The sequence below is a fragment of the Podarcis filfolensis genome, assembly GCF_964270895.1.
Source record: "Podarcis filfolensis genome assembly, chromosome: 10".
In the NCBI taxonomy this organism is placed as follows: Eukaryota; Metazoa; Chordata; class Lepidosauria; order Squamata; family Lacertidae; genus Podarcis; species Podarcis filfolensis.
Genome location: NC_139612.1, coordinates 72,975,744 through 72,994,479, shown reverse-complemented (window position 1 = coordinate 72,994,479; position 18,736 = coordinate 72,975,744). Strand labels below are relative to the sequence as shown.

The 18,736-nt window shown below is 51.3% G+C and overlaps 1 protein-coding gene across 3 annotated transcripts in view; it reads left to right on the top strand.

Moving 5' to 3' along the window:
• Positions 1-18,736, top strand: part of GOLGB1 (golgin B1) — a 75,787-nt gene that overhangs the window by 26,596 nt on the left and 30,455 nt on the right. For 2 of the 3 annotated variants that reach the window (XM_083572447.1, XM_083572446.1), the window contains exons 15-23: positions 632-2,540; positions 4,841-4,998; positions 6,209-6,344; positions 8,047-8,196; positions 9,157-9,315; positions 9,574-9,671; positions 9,915-10,049; positions 12,062-12,167; positions 13,260-14,598. In XM_083572447.1, coding sequence (XP_083428573.1) covers positions 632-2,540; positions 4,841-4,998; positions 6,209-6,344; positions 8,047-8,196; positions 9,157-9,315; positions 9,574-9,671; positions 9,915-10,049; positions 12,062-12,167; positions 13,260-13,394 — 2,986 coding nt within the window. In that variant the 3' untranslated portion in view covers positions 13,395-14,598. Of the gene's footprint in view, positions 1-631; positions 2,541-4,840; positions 4,999-6,208; positions 6,345-8,046; positions 8,197-9,156; positions 9,316-9,573; positions 9,672-9,914; positions 10,050-12,061; positions 12,168-13,259; positions 14,599-18,736 lie in introns of those variants that run through there. The other variant, XM_083572448.1, reaches the window with a different exon arrangement.

Below are 18,736 nucleotides of genomic sequence, written 5' to 3'. Positions count from 1 at the left end.
CAAACCCCTGGTTACGTGAAACATATTCAATAAACACACAAGATGTAACCGGCTGTATGTTTGAAAAAATGATATATTTATTTTATTGAATTGTAGATTTCAACAGAAGTAGTTCATAAAGTTCAACGAAAAACATAGAAGACCCTGTGGATCAGTTCATTCTCTAATCAGTTTATGCATAAGGTCCCTATATGTGAAAGTGTCTATTCCACCTGTCTGTTCATAGAGTCCAACAATCCACACGAAAAGTTGTTGCAGTTCCACAGAATCCTTTCACAGAGTCTAAGACAAGGATTTTCGGAATATTAGCCTTAAATCGCCATCTTGGGCTTCATCAGTAGTACAAACTCTTGGTAATGCAAATAAATACAATATCGTAATCTCATACATTTTTACAGCAAAAATAATATAAAAACCGTCAACAACCGTACATACCATATATGATATCACAGGACAGTGGGTCTTATAGCATAGTAGCAGCTGCTGTTGTTGAAATCTACAATACAATGAATAGTATTTATCATTTTTTCAAACGTACAGCTAGTTACCGCTTGTGTGTTTATTAGGGAGTGAGGACAGGCAGAGGACTTTCCTGCTTTGTGTCTGATCCTGCCCTTCTCTGCTTTCGCAGCCTGGAACGCAGCAAATCGGCACAGGACTCCAGAGCCCAGAAGGAGCACCAGCGTCTCCTGGAGGAAGCCGAGTCTCTCCAGGAGGAGAAAAGGGGGCTCGTGATGCAACTGGAAGAAGCCCAGCGGCTGCTCCGAGACTCTCAGGACCAGATCCAGAAACAGGAAGCGCAGCTCCAGAGGCAGAGTGAGAAGCTGGCCAGCCTGCAGGACTCCTTCACGAAGTGCCTGGAGGAAGTGGACAGGCTGGCGGCCACGGCCAAAAGCCAAGAGGCCGACCTGCGAGAGAGCCGGCTGAGTCGGGAGCAGCTGGAGGCCGACCTGCGGGCATCCAAGGACCTGACGGACAGGCTCCACGCGGAGATGAGCGTCACGGACCAGAAGATCATCAGCCTGGTGGCCGCCAAGGAAGAGGCCGTTTCCTCCGCCGTGTCGGAGCTGCAGCGGCAGCACCAGGAGGAGCTGAAGGAGCTGGAGGCCAAGATCAGCCAGGCGGGAGAGGAGAGGGCAGCCTCGGAGGCCGAGAAGGTGAAAGCCCTGGAGAAGGTGGAGCAGCTGGGCAGGAAGCTCCAGAGCACCCAGGAGGAGAGCAAGCGCCACAAGGCCCAGCTGGACTCCTTCACCAAGTCCATGTCCTCCCTGCAGGACGACCGGGAGCGGGTCCTGGGTGACTACCGCCAGCTGGAGCAGCGGCACCTGGCGGCCATCCTGGAGAAGGACCAGCTGATCCAAGAGGCGGCAGCCGAGAATAACCGGCTGAAGGGGGAGCTGCGGAGCCTCCACAGCCGCATGGACGACCTGCACGCCGAGAACGCCAAGCTGGACGCTGAGCTGGTGCGCTACCGCCAGGACCTGAACCAGCTGCTCTCCATCAAGGACAGCCAGCAGAAGCAGCTGCTCAAGACCCAGCTGGAGCGCATCCGGGCGCTGGAGGAACAGCTGCGGGAGTCTGAGCGCGCAGCGGAGGCCCTGCGGCTGGAGAAGCGCAGCCTGGGGGAGCAGGCGGAGTTGCTTGCGGCCTCCCTCGCCCGGGCGCAGAGCGAGGTGGCGGCCCTGCGCGAGGACGGGCCCCTGCTGGAGCTGCAGGCGCAGCTGCTGGGCAAGGGGGAGGAAGCGGAGGAGCTGAATGGGCAGCTCTCGCTCGCCCGGAGGCAGGCGGCGGAGCTGGAGGAGGAGCTGGCCCTGCTCCGGCAGAGCACCAGCCGCAAGATGCAGGAGGCGGAAGCCCAGATGAAGGCGGAGCTGAAGAGCTTGCACCACGACGCCGGGCTGATGCGGAACGAGACGGAGACGGCGGAGGAGCGGGTGGCCGAACTGGCCAAAGACCTCCTCGAGATGGAGCAGAGCCTCCTGGCTGTCACAGAGGAGAACCAGGACCTGAAGGCCCAAGTCCAGTCCTTCGGGAAGGCCATGAGCTCGCTCCAGGACAGCTGGGACGAGTGCAACGAAGAGCTCCGCACCATGGAGAAGAAGTACTCAGCGGACTTGGAAGAGCAGCGGTTGCTGGTTCAGAGCCTCCAGGAGGAGAAGGCTCGGTTCCAGGAGGAGCAGAAGAGCCTCGCGGAGCAGCGGGACACCTTGGCCTCCGAACTGGCGGCCCTCCGGAAGTCGGTGGAAGAGAAGGGCCTCCTGGCACAGCTGGAGAAGCTCGGCCACCAGCTCAAGGTCAAAGACGCTGAGGTGGTTCGCCTGGCCTCCGAGCTGGAGGGGGCCTCCAGCCAGGTCAAGTCCTTCTCCAAGGCCATGGCTAGCCTGCAGGGCGAGCGAGACCGACTGATGGGCGAGCTGGAGAAGGCCCGCAAAGTGGAGGAGGCCAGGCTGCAGTCGGCGACCGGCAGTTCCGTCAGCCTTGCCGAAGTGCCCAGCCTCAAGAAGGCCTTGTCTGCTCTGCAGGATGACCGGGACAGGCTGGTGAGTCCTTGGTTTTTGCCGCATGCTGCTCATTAACCCACCTTTCTCAAGGGTCTTCCTTGAAGCTGGAGATTCTCAGCACATCCCACTGTCTAGAGTAAAGGTAAAGGGACCCCTGACCATTAGGTCCAGTTGTGGCCGACTCTGGGGTTGCGGCGCTCATCTCGCTTTACTGGCCGAGGGAGCCGGTGTACAGCTTCCAGGTCATGTGGCCAGCATGATTAAGCCGCTTCTGGCGGACCAGAACAGTGCACGGAAACACCATTTACCTTCCCGCCGAAGCGGTACCTACTTATCTACTTGCACTTAGATGTGCTTTCAAACTGCTAGGTTGGCAAGAGCAGGGACCGAGCAACGGGAGCTCACCCCGTCGCGGGGATTCGAACCACTGACCTTCTGATCGGCAAGCCCTAGGCTCTGTGGTTTAACCCATAGCGCCACCCACGTCCCGCTGTCTAGAGTAGTGGATCCTAAAGCTTTTCGTGCCCCTGCTCCCTTGGTTCTGTAAACTCATCCCCAGTGCCACCCCCCACCGTACCCTATAAAATGCCTTATTCCGAATTGTGGTTTGCACCACCCACTAAGCAAAACAGCACAATAGAATTCAGAACAGTAACAGTTAATTGCACATTTGTTAAGAATCCAATCTAGAGCCATAGAAAAAGTAAGTTAATAGGCATGAGTGTGACATTCATGCACACAAAATAAACACGTCCTCTGATCTAATCCTGAAGTTCTGGTTCTACATGAATTTAATTCTGCCTCCCTGTTGTCTCGCCTATCCTCTAATACACACACACCCCTTGCAGACAGACTTGCCTCTGGGGGAGAAAATTCCCTTTGGGGGTTCAGTACAGAGACTCAAAGCAGATTCCCAGTTAGTCACCCTTTTCCCCCCAATAATGCATAACTGGACAGCGTCCAAAAGAGTCTGTAAGAGCATATCCACAAACATACACCCTGTATGGGAAAAAATGTTTTGTCTTGGTTGTTTATTCTCCAGCCTGCCACCTTCTGCAAGCTCAGCACCTCTTCCACCACAGACCTTAGAAGCACTTCCCCAACCCGTGTTGTCGGCTGTATGTGCAGAGCCTTCCTTGCATCTGATCTGGAGTGGTTCTGCACCATAAACACCCTAAATCAGTGTTAGGATCCTCCTAAACTGGTTCTCCCTCTTACGTATCTGGCACTGGGTTTTGGCAGAATTCCTTCTCCACCTCTCAGGTTTCTTTTCACAGAGCTGAAGTATATTATTGAGTGATAATTGGTAAATGCAGTTTTTGTGTGTGCTGCTTAGGGTTTGTAATTATTATTATTATCTATTGAATTTATATACTGCCCTATACCCGCAGATCTCGGGGCTGTTTACAAAAGAAAATCAAAATATAAAACCACAAAATCCGTAATCAAAATAAAAACAACAACCCAATAACCCCTCTCCCCCAAAAAACCCCCGCATTTAAAAAGGGCATAGGATGATTAAACGGTTTCTACATAATAAAGAACTAGAGATTCTTCATAGCGTAACACTTATTTTATTTTTTTAGTCAGACTCAGGGAGAACAATCAAAGGCAACTGGGGGAAATGTATTAAAAGCTTTTGTAGGGGGGAAATTGTAATGAGATCCACAGAGTCTTGTATTCTGGGTTAATTTGGCTTGATGTTCTGTGCCTGAAACCAAGAGATGGGCAGGTGTGGGGAACTTCTGGCTCTCCCGATGTTGCTGAACTACAACTCCCATCAGCCCCGGCAAGCGTGGCCTGTGGCCAGGGATAATGGGAGTTGTAGTTCAGCAACCTCTGGAAGGCTGAGGGTTCCCCGTAGTTGAGGTGGTGAGTTTTCCCCAAGGGCGTCACGCGGGGATGGTCTGCAGACATTGACCCTTGGAGCCTTCTGAGTGGCAAGCTTAACCCATCTCTTCTCTTTCCTTCTCTCGTACACCTTATTTCAATGAGCTGACTTTTGTACAACTTCGGAAAGCTTTTATAGAGTTACGATTAAATGCAATAAACTCTGCTTATAGAGATGGGAGACACAGAGGCATACCAACGAACGTGTTTGCATTAGGGGATGTCCTGAAGTAGAGGACCTTATGCATTATATCTTGCGCTGCCCCTTATATAATGAAGCAAGAGAATGATTTTTAATACCCAAAAATATTTAAGCTGAAGCGTATTCATCCCGAGGTATGACTGTATTTTCTTTTAATTGTTGAATGATTCTGTGTACATTGCGGCAGCCTTTGGCTATGTGCACTAAAACTGACTGACTGACTGACTTTCCTTCTCTCCTGCCCAAGCTGGTGGAGCTGAAGAACCTCCAGCAGCAGTACCTGCAGGTTGGGGTGGACACAGCAGAGATTGCGCGCCTGAAGGCCCAGGTGGAAGAGCAGAAGCAAGAGGTGGACCGTCTGAGGCAGGATGGGGCCTCTTGGCAGATGGAGCTCCACCAGCTCAGGTGAGTCCCTCCCTGTCACAGAGGCAGGGGAGAAGCTTAACACTGGAAGTTTCAGCACAGAGCAAAGAAATGCCTCCTCTAAGCAGTGCATTCTTAAACTACGGAACTCCCTGCCACTGGAGGCAGGGATGGCCACCAACCTGGTGTTGGGATGCGTCCGGGGAGACGGGGGCATTTGGCAGGGCCCCCAGCTGGCTCCAGCCACTGGCCGGCAGCCGGGTGAACTCCGGAACAGAATCAGTCAGCGACTTGAGCTTCTAATACATTCAGAAGCTGAGCACATCAGCAGAGTGAATAGATCTTCACAACGGAAGTGGCGGACAGAGACATGTGTAAGGATTATTTACAGGCGTTTATTCAGCATAGTTCAGGAACAAAGGAAAACATGTCTGCTTCCCTTCGTGTCCAACAAAAGAGCAATATAGCAAAAGCAATATACAACGGAAATTCCCAGCAGACTGTGCTGGAAGTAAACAGGAATGTGACACACAACAGTCATACCTGTTCCTTTTAAGGTGGAATGGAACCATATCCCAACATCCTCCCCCTTTCCATGTAACTTGTAGTACCTGTGGTTCAACCCAATTGCAACCTCTGTACATAAACCTTAAGTTGTTTTCTGTTAACAACCGTAGACAACAGATCTGCAGGAATTTCATTTCCTGGCATTTAGGACACCTGAATGAGTCCTTTCTGAATACACTCTCTTGCCCGATGTAACGAGGTATAAAGCTTGGGTGCTGCCATGTTAAATGCCAATTTCTTACAAAAGTAGAATGGGTATGATGTGGCCCTTTTCCTTTTTATTTGTTCTGACTTTCGTCAAAATTGCACCCCGTGCTTCTCTCAGGTTGGTGCAGCAGGGGTTGCCATTATCCTCACATCTGCCTTTGACTCACGATCAAGCAGCGAGTTTCGCAGCTGGGCGAGGATTTGAACTCGGGCCTCTTCAGATCCAACCCCAGCCTTCCACACCGGCTGCTGCGCACATTCATTTCTCTAGCAAAACTCCTCTGTCTGGAGCCTGGCCTTGGGGCACCCTCCTTGACAGTGCCCCAGAGGTCTCTTGGCTTTGGTGCAACAACCGCTGTGCCCAAACTCATCACGGCCTCACCAGGAAGCACTGTGTGAGCTTTGGTGAGCAGGGTGCCCTCTTCCCCCACCCCACCATGTGCCACCTCTGCAGTTCCTCTCTTGTGGTGTCTTGCAGGGAGGAGAAGGCATCTTGGAAGCTGGAGGCCCCATCGGCCACGGGGCAGGAGCAGAGTTCCATGTGGAGAGCAGTGCAGGAGGGAGAGAGACCTGGTGCACGAACCGTGGTGGAAGAGGAGCAGCGCCAGAGACAGGTGAGGCCAGGGGTGGGACTGGGCGGCCCTTAGCCTGACATTGCAATGGGGCCCTTTGCCCAAGCCTTTTCCCAAACTGAGGTTACAAGAACATCAGGAAAATCTTTCTTGAGAGTTGTTTGACAGACTCTGCGATGGCTTGTGTATGCTGTTTGCAATAAGCATCCTCTGCTCACTCAGAGAGATATCTACAGTTCTTTATTTTACATATGTACAAGCAGCACATTACAATCATGTGTCCGAATTGTCCGGTTCAGATTCAGGGAGTGGTCTTCTCCGGCTTTTCCTCCAACAGAAAAGGCGGGGAAGTTTCATGGGACGTCTCTGATCCCTGTGTTTTTACCCTCTCCTTTCCTGTGCAGACGGCACAGGCACAGGCTCACCGTCTGTTCCTGAACTTCCTGTGCAGTGCTGGGGCTCTGCTTCAGCATCGGAGAGCCTTTCCACCTCCTGGCTCTCTCCCTCTTCTCCATCCATCACTTCTTCTCTATCTCCCTCTGACTGTTTCCGCTCCTCAAAGGCGTTCCCTGGCAGCCCCATGACAGACTCTCCCTCCTTGGAGGCTTTTAGGCAGAGTTCCTATGACCACCTGTCATGTATGATCTAGTGGAGATCCCTGCATTGGGGGGGGTTGGACTGGATGACCCTTGGTTCCCTTCCAACATGACAATTTAATAATAATAAGAATAATAATAACTTATTTATTTATACTCCGCCTATCTGGCTGGGTTTCCCCAGCCACTCCGGGCAGCTCCCAACAGAATATTAAAAACACGATCAAACATCAAACATTAAAAGCTTCCCTAAAGAGGGCTGCCTTCAGATGTCTTCTAAAAGTCAGATAGTGGTTTTATTTCCTTGACATCTGATGGGAGGGCGTTCCTCAGGGTGGGCACCACCACCAAGAAGGCCCTCTGCTTGGTGTTTATGCTTCCATGCCATCCTGTGTCTTTCTTTTTAAAAAGATTTCATTGAAGTAAATCAAACAAACATGCAGTAACCACATGGGGGTTACATTTGAGGGGTCCATGTGCAAAGGCAAAATCGGGAAGACCCTCAAATGCTCCCCAACCTCTGCTTGATTCTTCCTGCCTGTCTGGAGTGGGCTTTGCCTACTGGCCCTATAGGGAGGTCGTGAGAGTCCCGGGGCCCTCGTACAACCTTCCCGGAGCCTGGTAAGCCCTTCGGGTCCCTTACAACACTCCACTTCCGTCATTTCTGTACATTTAGGTCTTGGCCTAGGGACGTGGGTGGCGCTGTGGGTTAAACCACTGAGCCTAGGGCTTGCTGATCAGAAGGTCAGTGGTTTGAATCCCCACAACAGGGTGAGCTCCCATTGCTCGGTCTCTGCTCCTGCCAACCTAGCAGTTCGAAAGCATGTCAGAGTGCAAGTAGATAAATAGGTACCACTCCGGTGGGAGGGTAAACAGCGTTTCCGTGCGCTGCTCTGGTTTGCCAGAAGCGGCTTAGTCATGCTGGCCACATGACCCGGAAGCTGTATGCCGGCTCCCTCGGCCAGTAAAGCGAGATGAGCGCCGCAACCCCAGAGTTGGCTACGACTGGACCTAATGGTCAGGGGTCCCTTTACCTTTACCTAGGTTTTGGCCGGGCTCTTGGGAGGCCCTGGCCCTTGGCTGTGCAGTTCCCCCAGGCCCAGCTGAGTGGCTGTGCACCGAGGGCTCAGGTATTTGTCTCCCTGCAGGCTGCCCCAGGAGCCACTGGTTCCAGCAAGACTTTGCAGGGAGCTGTGTCTGGTCAAGAGGCTGATACCGACAGCCTCCAGGCCCAGCTGAGCAGCACTTTGAAGGAGCTGCACCAAAAAGAATTGCGGGTCCAGCAGCTGAACAGCAAGGTAGGAGGCGCCCTGGGAGAGGGCAAGGGTCAGTGGGTGGGCCCCTCAGACTATGCATATTATGCATCAGTGACGGTGAGGGAATTGTCTGTCATTCAAAGTGGATCGTCTCCAGTTTTTGTGCTTTCCCTCTCCTCGCAGTGACCGCCTCTGCTCTCCCTGTGTCAAATGTGCCTCTTCCTCACAGAGGATTAAAGCCCTCCAGTTTGTTTCCACAGACAGGACGGCCAGAAACTGACATGAATAGAATAGAATAGAATAGAATAATAGAATAGAATAGAATAGAATAGAATAGAATAGAATAGAATAGAATTTAATTTATAATTTATACCCCGCCCATCTGGCTGGGTTTCCCCAGCCACTCTGGGCGGCTTCCAACAGAGTATTAAAATACAGTGGTCTGTTAAACATTAAAAGCTTCCGTAAACAGGGCTGCCTTCAGATGTCTTCTAAAAGTCTGGTAGTTGTTCATCTCTTTGACATCTGGTGGGAGGGTGTTCCACAAGGTGGGCGCCACCACCGAGGTCCTCTGTCTGGTTCCCTGTAACTTGGCTTCCCGCAGTGAGGGAACCACCAGAAGACCCTTGGCACTGGACCTCAGTGTCCTGGCTGAACGATGGGGGTGGAGACGCTCCTTCAGGTCTACTGGCATAGCTGTTAACCTTCCCGTTTTTTGCGGGAAATTCCCTTATTCCAGCACCGTTTCCCACTGCTTCCCGCTGCTATCCCAGATTGATAGATATCCTGTAGACTGTCCCCGGGACAGGTGAGGCTGCTGATCCCTTATTTTTGAAGCTGCTCATCCCTTATTTTCAAATCTGAAAGTTGACAGCTATGTCTACTGGACTGAGGACCTTTAGGGCTTTAAAGCACCAACACTTTGAATTGTGCTCAGAAACATCCTGGGAGACATGATGGTCAGCTGAGGAAGACATCTCAGCCCCTCTCTCCTCTCTCCAGCTCTCTCAGGTCTTCGAGGAGAAGAACTCGCTCTCCCTCCAGCTGCGGGGGAGCAGCCGCAACCTGCGCGAGAGCCACCAGCGCCACAACGAGGTTCTTGCCCGCTGCGAGGCCCTGGAGAATCAGCTGCGGGAGCTCCAGACCCCAGTGAAGGACTCGGTAAGGCTGAGACTCGCTGGGCTGCAGAGGCCGACTGAAACCGTGCCATTCTCAGCCTACGTGCAAATTCTGGTCCCCTCTATCGGTTACATTTCCCTATCAGAGCACGTTTGTTTGCTTCAGGCCTGTAAGCCTGGCTGCCTCTGTCATGCAAGAATTGACTGAAACCTGGCCATGGTGGGGCGGCACTCTTGTGCGGGACCTGTGGCCTGTTCCGATCTGGCCCATGCCTTAATGTGTGCTTTCTGCCCTGCCCAGGGCTCCCTCCCGACAGACGCTGCTCCCGGAGCCCCCCAGGAAAGAAGTGAGCACCCCAGGGAGAGCTACACGCCCGAGCTGCAGGAACTGCAGATGAGGTGAGTGCCAGTTTTGGAGCCGGGAGGTGGTGGTTGCTCACAATGACCCTGTGAGGTAGGTTAGGCTGAGAGCGGCAACAACTGCTGCCCCCAACACCCAAGGAGCTTCGTGGTGGAGCAGGGATTCAAACCCTGGTCTCTCTCAGGTCTTAGTCCAGCTCTAACCACTGTGCCGCATGGCATAGGCCGTGCAGCTGTGATCAGGGAGAGCCTTGCTCCTCACTGCCCTTCTCTTTGCTGCAGGCTCTCGGAGGCCAGGCAACAGCAGAGCAGTGCCAGGCAGGGCCTCTTGCACCTGGAGGAGCTGCTGCAGGAGGAGCGGGACCAGCGCCTGGCGGCCGAGGAGGCCTTTGCCGCAGCCCAGGATCACATCCGCAGGTGAGTCACGGGCCTGGCTCCGGCTTCCATGACCAGGTTCTGTGTGTGTGTCTGTGTGTGTGTGTGTGTGTGTGTCTGTGTGTGTGTGTATATATATATATATATATAAACACACACACACACACATATATATGCATACATATACAGTACACGCTGGGGTTGTGAACACGTTCTGTGTGGGATGCACATTCGCAACCTGCAGCGGCGTCTTGGCACACATGTGGGTTGCGGTTCGGCACTTCTGCGCATGCACAAAGCGCGATTTAGCGCTTTTGCGCATGCGCAACTGCCAAAACCTGGAGGTAACCCGTTCCAGTACTTCTGGGTTTTGGCGGGTCCGTAACCCAAAAAAACGCAACCTTTAGCATCTGTAACCCAAGGTATGACTGGTGTGTGTGTGTGTGTGTGTGTATACATATACATATGCATACATACTGTATTTTTCCATGTATAAGATGCCCCCGTGTATTAGACGGCCCCTATTTTGGGGGACTAAATTTAAAGAAAATGAGGGGAGATGGCCCAAAATTGTTGCCCTTTTTTAAGGGGGAATTGCACCCCAGCAGAACCATTGCTGGGGGTTGGCAAAGTGGGCAGCCGCTCTCTTCACACCGCTGCTGGTGGGAAGTTCCCTAGAGCTCGGGCCGCTAACCAGCTGGCTGGCAGTGTGCAGTTTCCTCCCCACACCACTGTCCGTGTAGAGGATGACCCCAGTTTTTTGACACTGTTTTTGAGTCAAAAACACACAGAAAAATATGGTAGTCTCTGACACTCTCATGTCCGGGCATCCCAGCGGGCACTGAGCTGCGTTGGGCAAAAGATTCCTTGAAGGGCTTTCATTGCATGGCCCTCCTGGTCCCTTCCAAATCTGGATCAGGCCAGCAGCCCATCTGTTCCAGCATCCTGTCCTCACACTGGCCAGCCAGATGCAAACGGGATCTGAGCACAAGAGCAGCTCCCCCTACTGGGGATTCCAGCAACCGCTTCCAGTGCGACTTGGAAGAGGCCAGTCGAAGCGGCCTTCCAGAAGGGCTTCCGCAACCCATGATAGGGGCCAGGGCTGACTGATCCACAGTTGGCTGATCCCTCCCCGCTAAACTGATGAATCAAGGAAGTAGATGCAGTTCTGGGGTGCGCAGAGCCCCGGTGGCAATGCAGATTCCCCTCACCCCAGAGCTGATCTCCACCAATGAGCTGAGATATATATATATATATATATATATATATATATATATATATATATATAAAATATAATATATATATATTTATACCCCTCCCTTCCCGGTTCAAAAACCGAGCTAAGGGCGGCTAACAACAAATGTAAAACACTTAATTATAAAAGCAGCATAAAATACAGCATAAAAACATGAGTAACAATAAAATTCAAAAATCAATTTAGGGGAAATAAGTATTAACTAATTCCCAGGACTGGCTGGCTGAATTGGTCCTACTTGGGCCAGCGAGGAGGCCAGGGGAGAATTAGCTGTGGGGTCTCAGAGCGGGTAATCTTCATAAAAGGGGAGGGGGAAGGAAGAGAAGGGAAATAAAAGATCAGGCTAAGTTCAAGTGGAAAGACAGGTGGAATAGCTCTGTCTTACAGGCCCAACGGAAGGAGGTTAAATCCTGCAGGGCCCTGCTCTCATGAGACGGAGCAGTCCACCAGGTCGGAGCCATCACTGAGAAGGCCCTGGCCCTGGTGGAGGATAGTCTGTCTTCCTTAGGGCCCGGGACCTCTAAACTATGGTTATTCATGGACCTTAAGGTCCTCTGTGGGGCAGACCAAGAGAGGCGGTCCCGTAGTTGGGGGGGCGGGGGCTGTGTGCAATTTTGGAGGCCACATTCACCGCTGAAGTAGCCCCAAGGAGTTGGCTCCTTTGGACTGAAAGAAGGTTAGCCACCCTTGGTCTGAGGGGTATAGCTGCTTGTTCAAGCATCTTGGCTGCCCATGGGCTGGCCTGCTGCCTGTTAACCATGGGGCACTAATCCACATCTCTCTCTCCCCCCCCTTGCAGGTTAGAATCAAGTGAGTGGGCCCACTCTTTGGACACCAGCATTGAAATACCCACCAGCCCTGAGCACGCCCTGCTTGTAGGTCCCACAGACACCTCTTATAGCAAGGTAAGGCTCTTCCCAGCAGGTGAGGGCCCACCTCTCCTACAAGGGAGCCTCAGCTGCATCCTCTCCCTCCACCCCAGCCAGAGTGGCAAGCCAAGCTAGAATGATCTGCCATCAGTGGGCATCTTTAATGTCCCCAATCCACTTGGGTCATTTGAACCTGAGAGCGGCCTTTCAACAGGCTGCCTTTCCAGTTACAAACAGCATCTTCTGGTTCTCCCTGCTGCACCAGACATTGCGTTACTGTTCATTTATATGCCGCCTTTCAGCCGAAAAGCCTCCCGTCAAGAAATAAATGCATGCAAATACAGAGTAATGCACACAATACAAGTTCAGCAGTGGTAAAACATGTCTGTTTACATACCAAAAGAAGGTGATCAATGTTCCTTACAAAAATTTTAAGACAAGAAGCATCATCTTCACTTTGTAAGGGTCCCAGGCATCTGGGATAAGACAAGGGAGGTGGAAAAACATTCCCATGATGGCTCCAGCAGACTCCCCCCTGTAGCAATATACAGTCATACCTTGAAAGTCAAAGGGAATTGTTAGGAGTCATTCTGCAAAGAAACAGAAAAGGTGATTGTAACTTTAAGAACCTTTTCTGGGAGTTCTGGGTGTGGTTTTCTAGGCTGATTAGGTACAGCTGGTGATGAGTACAAAAGGAGGAGAAATTGCAGTTCGAATTTTGCCTGCAGAGAGAAAAACCCCCCACTAACAGGAAAACATTCCTGAAGTCCGTTCGACTTCCAAAACATTTGGAAACCAAAGTGCATCTTCCGATTGGCTGCAGGAAGCTCCCGCAGCCAGTCAGAAGCCCCATCGGATGTTCGGCTTCCGAAAATAGTTCGCAAACCGGAACACTCACTTCCGGGTTTGTGGCGTTCGGGAGCCAAAGCGTTCGAGAACCAAGGTACAACTGTATAGCCTCCTGCAAAAGTCAATGGCTTTGCTTCTGGAACCCCTAGATGGGCCCATGTTGCAGTCCTAGGCACCTGCCTCTCCTGTGGCCCTTTGTGATGGGACTTGCCTTGAGTTGAAGCCCCCCTGCGGTAGACTTGCCTCGTAACCTCTCCTTCCTCCTTGCTTTCTCCCCAGACTCGAGGGGGCGTGGGCCTGCGGCGCATCCTGCACTCGCTCTTCTGTTCCCGCCGGCGCCTGCCCCTCCTGGCAACTCTCTACCTCCTCACGGTCCACGTGCTCCTCCTCCTCTGCTTCACGGGCTACTTGTGAGCACAGCCCCCCGGAGCGGGGTGGGGCACGTGAGTTGTCCGGGTTGCTGCCGAGCCCCCGTCCCTGGAGGTCCCTGCCTTGCTGTCGACGGATGAGAAGGCTGATTTGGGAGACTCCGGCACCTTGGGGAGGCTGGCCGGAGGCCGCAGAGAGTGTTGCGGAGAACTCAGGGTGGCCTCCAGCCCGCGGAAGGGCAGGGCCAGCGGCCCTTGACTGGGCCACGCGTTGGTTTTGTTCGTGTTCTTCGAGGGAAGCGATGGGGGGTGGCGGCGTTTACACGGTTCACTTTTGCACACTGAATTCGGGGTGAAGTCGCTTTGCGGTTAACCTGGCGCCTTCCAGATCTGATTTAGACTATGATTCTCGCCAGCCTTCATCAACGGAGGGGCTGAGACTTCTGGGGGGGGGGCACCAGGTTTCCAAAGTTCATTTGGGAGGGGAATACAGGCGGAGGTTGTGCATAGGGCTCCCCCCCCCCCCCGTTTTTAACAATGCTGCGCTGGTTGTGATCTACAGGCGAAGGGAAGTCAGTCTGTGGAATCGCAGCACACCTAGGGCCAGACCTGCTTTCTGTGCCGATTCCGCAGGTATTGGCGGAGCCTGGTTCTGGAGAAGGGACCAAGGGGAACTCGATCAACTTCCAGCTTGCCTTTTCTCTCTTTTATTTCTTCGTGCTCTGTGATTTTGGCACCGGGGGGGTGGGGCTGGAAGGGTGGCATTGAATGGGACAGACGCCCTGGGCGTAAATCTCTTATCGGCGGCTCCCCACCTGACAGAGGCAGAGAGAAGGGGGTGGAATGGCTTCATGCTCACCAGTGAAGATAAATCAACTTGTCTGTGGCCGCCGAGCCCATTTCCTACACCATGCAGAGGAGAGGAAATCAGGGTAGATGTGGGGGGAGCAGAGTTATGAAATCCACCCCTCAGCTTCCCATTGGAGTGGGGCAGGATGTCTTAGCCCTGCTTGGTGGGGTGTTTTAACTATTTCCATCATGCACAGACATTTTGGGATAGCTCTTCCCTGGCAGTTCAGGAGGCTGCTGGAAGCATCCTCTGTGGACCTCGAACTGAGACCCTGCCAGCCATTTTTTGGGGGTATTCCCAGCGTGTGGTGTGTAGATTTCCTTTGTCTCTCTTCCTTTCAAATCCAGTCTTCTGATCCTCTTGGAATCCCATCCTTGTGCAATAAAGATTATTTTTTCGAGCGAGTCGTGTGAATGCTGTGATTGGGTCGGACTCTGCCCGCTGTGGTTCTCGCATTCGACTCTGACACCCCTTTATTATAACTTTTTGACAGCAAGGTTGGATGCACTCCAGAAATTGGCAGCTCAAGGGTAGCAAAAGATAATTCAGAACTGATTTCATTGCAATACTTAATGTGAAATATATGGACAGCTGTTGACTCTAAATGCAAACATGGAAGCACATAGAAATTTTTGGGTGTGGTAATATTGGTCAGAGAAAATGGGAATGTCAGGAAGAGCTGTTTTAGCTGAGCTTTCTAAGAATTTCAGGAGAATCCTGCTGTCAGAAGCGTAAAGGGTAGCAGAAGGCGAAACTAGGCACATCTCTAATGCGTTTGCTATGTTTTATGAAAACATGCATACAGTGGTACCGCAGGTTACATATGCTTCAGGTTACATACGCTTCAGGTTACAGACTCCGCTAACCCAGAAATATTACCTTGGGTTAAGAACTTTGCTTCAGGATGAGAACAGAAATTGTGCTCCGGCGGCGCAGCAGCAGCAGCAGGAGGCCCCATTAGCTAAAGTGGTGCTTCAGGTTAAGAACAGGTTCAGGCTAAGTATGGACCTCCGGAACGAGTTAAGTCCTTAACCTGAGGTACCACTGTATCTGATCACCCTGACCCTGAGAACATCGACAAATATTTAAGACTCGAGATCACAGAGCGGTATTAAAAGAACCTATTTCAGCAATTGAAATAGAAGACGCTATTTTTTTTTAAAAAAACCCAAAATTGGTGGGAGGAATCCTTGGCATGGATGGATTTGGGGGTGAATTTTGTAAGTTCTTAAAAGAGCAACTTCTACCACAACTGCATAAAGCGTTCAACTTGGAGGGACTGTGATGGTTGTGCTGTTGAAGCCATGCAAGGACTGTGCTCTTTTGGGATCCTACCATCCCATAATTCTCATTAACACGGACACAGAAGATTCGGGGCAGACGAAAGTCCTTCACAAAGCACGTAACCTGTGGAACTCCCTGCCACAGGAGACAGTGGTAACCACCAACCTAGATAGCCTTAAAAGAGAATTGGAGAAATTCAACGGCTTCTTGTTCTGTGCTGTGTTCCCCACTTGGAGGCAGCAATGCTTCTGAAAGCTAGTTGCTGGAAACCCCAGGAGAGGAGAGGGCTCTTGTGTTCGAATCCTGCTTGCGGGCTTCCCCCAATGCATACCCTCCAATAGGCCCTAGAAGAAAACCAGGATGTGCATCTTTTGGGGCCGCAATCTCTCAGGAGCCAGGGGACTTGCAAGAGAGCACAGCCCCCCGAAAACGGGATGTCCCACTTAAATTGGGACAGCTGCGGGGTATGATAATGGGCTTCTGGTTGAGCACTGCGGGAACAGGATGCTGGGATAAATGGCTAATTGACTTGATCCAGCAGACTCTTGCGTTCCTGTTTATAATCCTGACACTCAAGGGGGTCTGAAGATGATCTTTCTGGTGTTGGGGGCATTTCAGGTATTCTGCATTCTGTGAGGAACTGTTCTCTTGGGTCTAGTGCCAGTCAGTTTCGCTGAACTTTAACATGGGAAGAGGATGGGGAAAACAACAACAACAACAACAACAACATTATTATTATTATTATTATTATTATTATTATTATTATTATTATTAATACTCCGCCTATCTGGCTGGGTTTCCCCAGCCACTCTGGGCGGCTCCCAACCGAATATTAAAAATACAGTATTAAACATTAAAAACTTCCCTAAACAGGACTGCCTTCAGATGTCTTCTAGAAGTAAAATAGTTATCTCCTTAATATCTGATGGGAGGGCATAATAATAATAATAATAATAATAATAATAATAATAATAATAATATAATAATAATAATAATAATACCCTGCTCATCTGGCTGGGTTTCCCCAGCCTCTCTGGGCAGCTTTCAACAGAATATTAAAATACATTAGTCTATTAAACATTAAAAGCTTCTCTAAACAGGGCTGCCTTCAGATGTCTTCTAAAAGTCTGGTAGTTGTTTTTCTCTTTGACATCTGGTGGGAGGGCGTTCCACAGGGCAGGTGCTACCACCGAGAAGGCCCTCTGCCTGGTTCCTTGTAACCTTACTTCTTGCAGGGAGGGAACTGCCAGAAGGCCCTTGGCACTGGACCTCAGTGTCCGGGCTGGATGATGGGGGTGGAGACGCTCCTTCAGGTATACTGGACCGAGGCCATTTAGGGCTTTCAAGGTCAGCACCAACCCTTTGAATTGTGCTCAGAAACGTACTGGGAGCCAATGTAGGTCTTTCAGGACCGGTGTTGTGTGGTCTCGGCAGCCGCCCCCAGGCACCACAGGGCGGGCGCCACCACCGAGAAGGCCCTCTGCTTGGTTTCCTGTAACCTCACTTCTCACAGGGAGGGAACCACCAGAAGGCCCTCAGAGCTGGACCTCAGTGTCCGGGCAGAACGATGGGGGAGAACGCACCCTGTCCACTGCGTGATCTAAAAGCCTTCAGAAGCCTTTCCTCCTATGGAAAGCAACGAGGCGCTTGCTTCCTCTCTGCACCCAGGGCTTGTGTGCGTGCGATGCAGCCCTGCTGGGGGGTGGCTCTGCTGCGAAACGTCTTCCTCCTGGCTCACAGGAAATGGAACAAGTTTTGTGCAGTTAAAACAGGAACTTGGGTGAGCTCAGCCTTGCAGCCGAAACCGAGGTCGAAGTCAGCGCGGAGGAGCAATCACGACGGGCTTCGGAAGTCACCTTTCCGAACCAAGGTATTTCTTTGGGGTGGGGGGAATTGTCAGCAAAGTTGCAATTGGGGGGGGAGCTTGGGGAGGGAGGTGCCTTGCCCTGTTCTGGTCTCCCACCCCTCAATTCACACTATGCATAGTTAAGACTATGGAACTCCCTGCCACAGGAAGCAGCGGTGGCCACCAGCCTAGATGGCTTTGAAAGCGAATTTGACAAATTCATGGAGGGAGGGGAGGACTAGCGATGGCTACTGCCCACAATGGCTCTGCTCTGGAAACCGCAAGAGGGGAGATCTGTTCTTGTGCATTGATCCTGCTTGCGAAGTTCCCCCTGGGACATCTGTTCAGCCACTGCGAGAACAGACGCTGGACCAAACAGGCCACTAGCCTGATCCAGCAGGATCTTGGTATCTATTTCTCTCTTCCCCAGTGTTATAAGAAAACAACAACTGCTCCTTTCCCTTATGGGGTACCCAAGAGCCTGTATAGGGTCCTTATGTAGGTTCTCTTATCGGTAGGAGAAAATAACAGGTCAAACAGGATATTGAGAAGCAAAGCAGCTAGTAAGCCTGAACTTTATTAATCTGTTGCAACAGGGCCCCCCGCTCACCCCACGCAGGAGGGAGGAGAGGAACCCAGAACACTGGTGTGCAAGCTCTTATACAGACTTTTGAAATTGCTTCCCCTGTAGCTCAAGACCACCCCCCAAAAAAATCATACATGCATCACAGAAAGAGGTGGTCCCCAGCAGAAATTTGAGTGTGTTGCCTCTCTCCTGTCTGCCAGGATACATGATAATGCCTTATTATCTGATTGCCTTTTCTGGGTAGTCATTCCTTGGAGATGGTCAATACTTAGTTCCTGAATCTCTTAAACACATTGAGAGTGTGCTCAGCTTAGCAGATACTCGCCAGACTGTATTTGCAGGGAGGTGTAAGCCCCTACAGTCCAAAGACGATTGGAAAGCTTTCCTCATCTCCTCCTTGCAGAGAAATCTTTGAGGTCAAATTGGGAGAGTCAAAATGGCTTCAGGATTGTTTTCCTGTACTATTTCAGAGATGCGGTTTATATACTTATGTATATGTTTGCATTGTACATTTATGAACATTTATTATATATTAGAATTCCTATAACACCAGATAAGGAGCTGCTGCCCAGGTTTGTAGCACCCAAGTGGGCAGGATCAAGAAGCAACATTCTTTGCTCAGCTGGGTGTATTGGGAAGGAAATTTGCTATACATTCTGGTGTGGCCAGAGATGAGGGACAGCCAAGCATTTTTGGCGCATTCCATTTTCTTTTCATTTCACTTTTAATATGTGTTCTGCCTCCTTTCCACATGACTATGCACAAGGCCATTGACAAGCCGAAGGAGCAACAGTGACTGCACACCTTCCAGCAATCTGATCT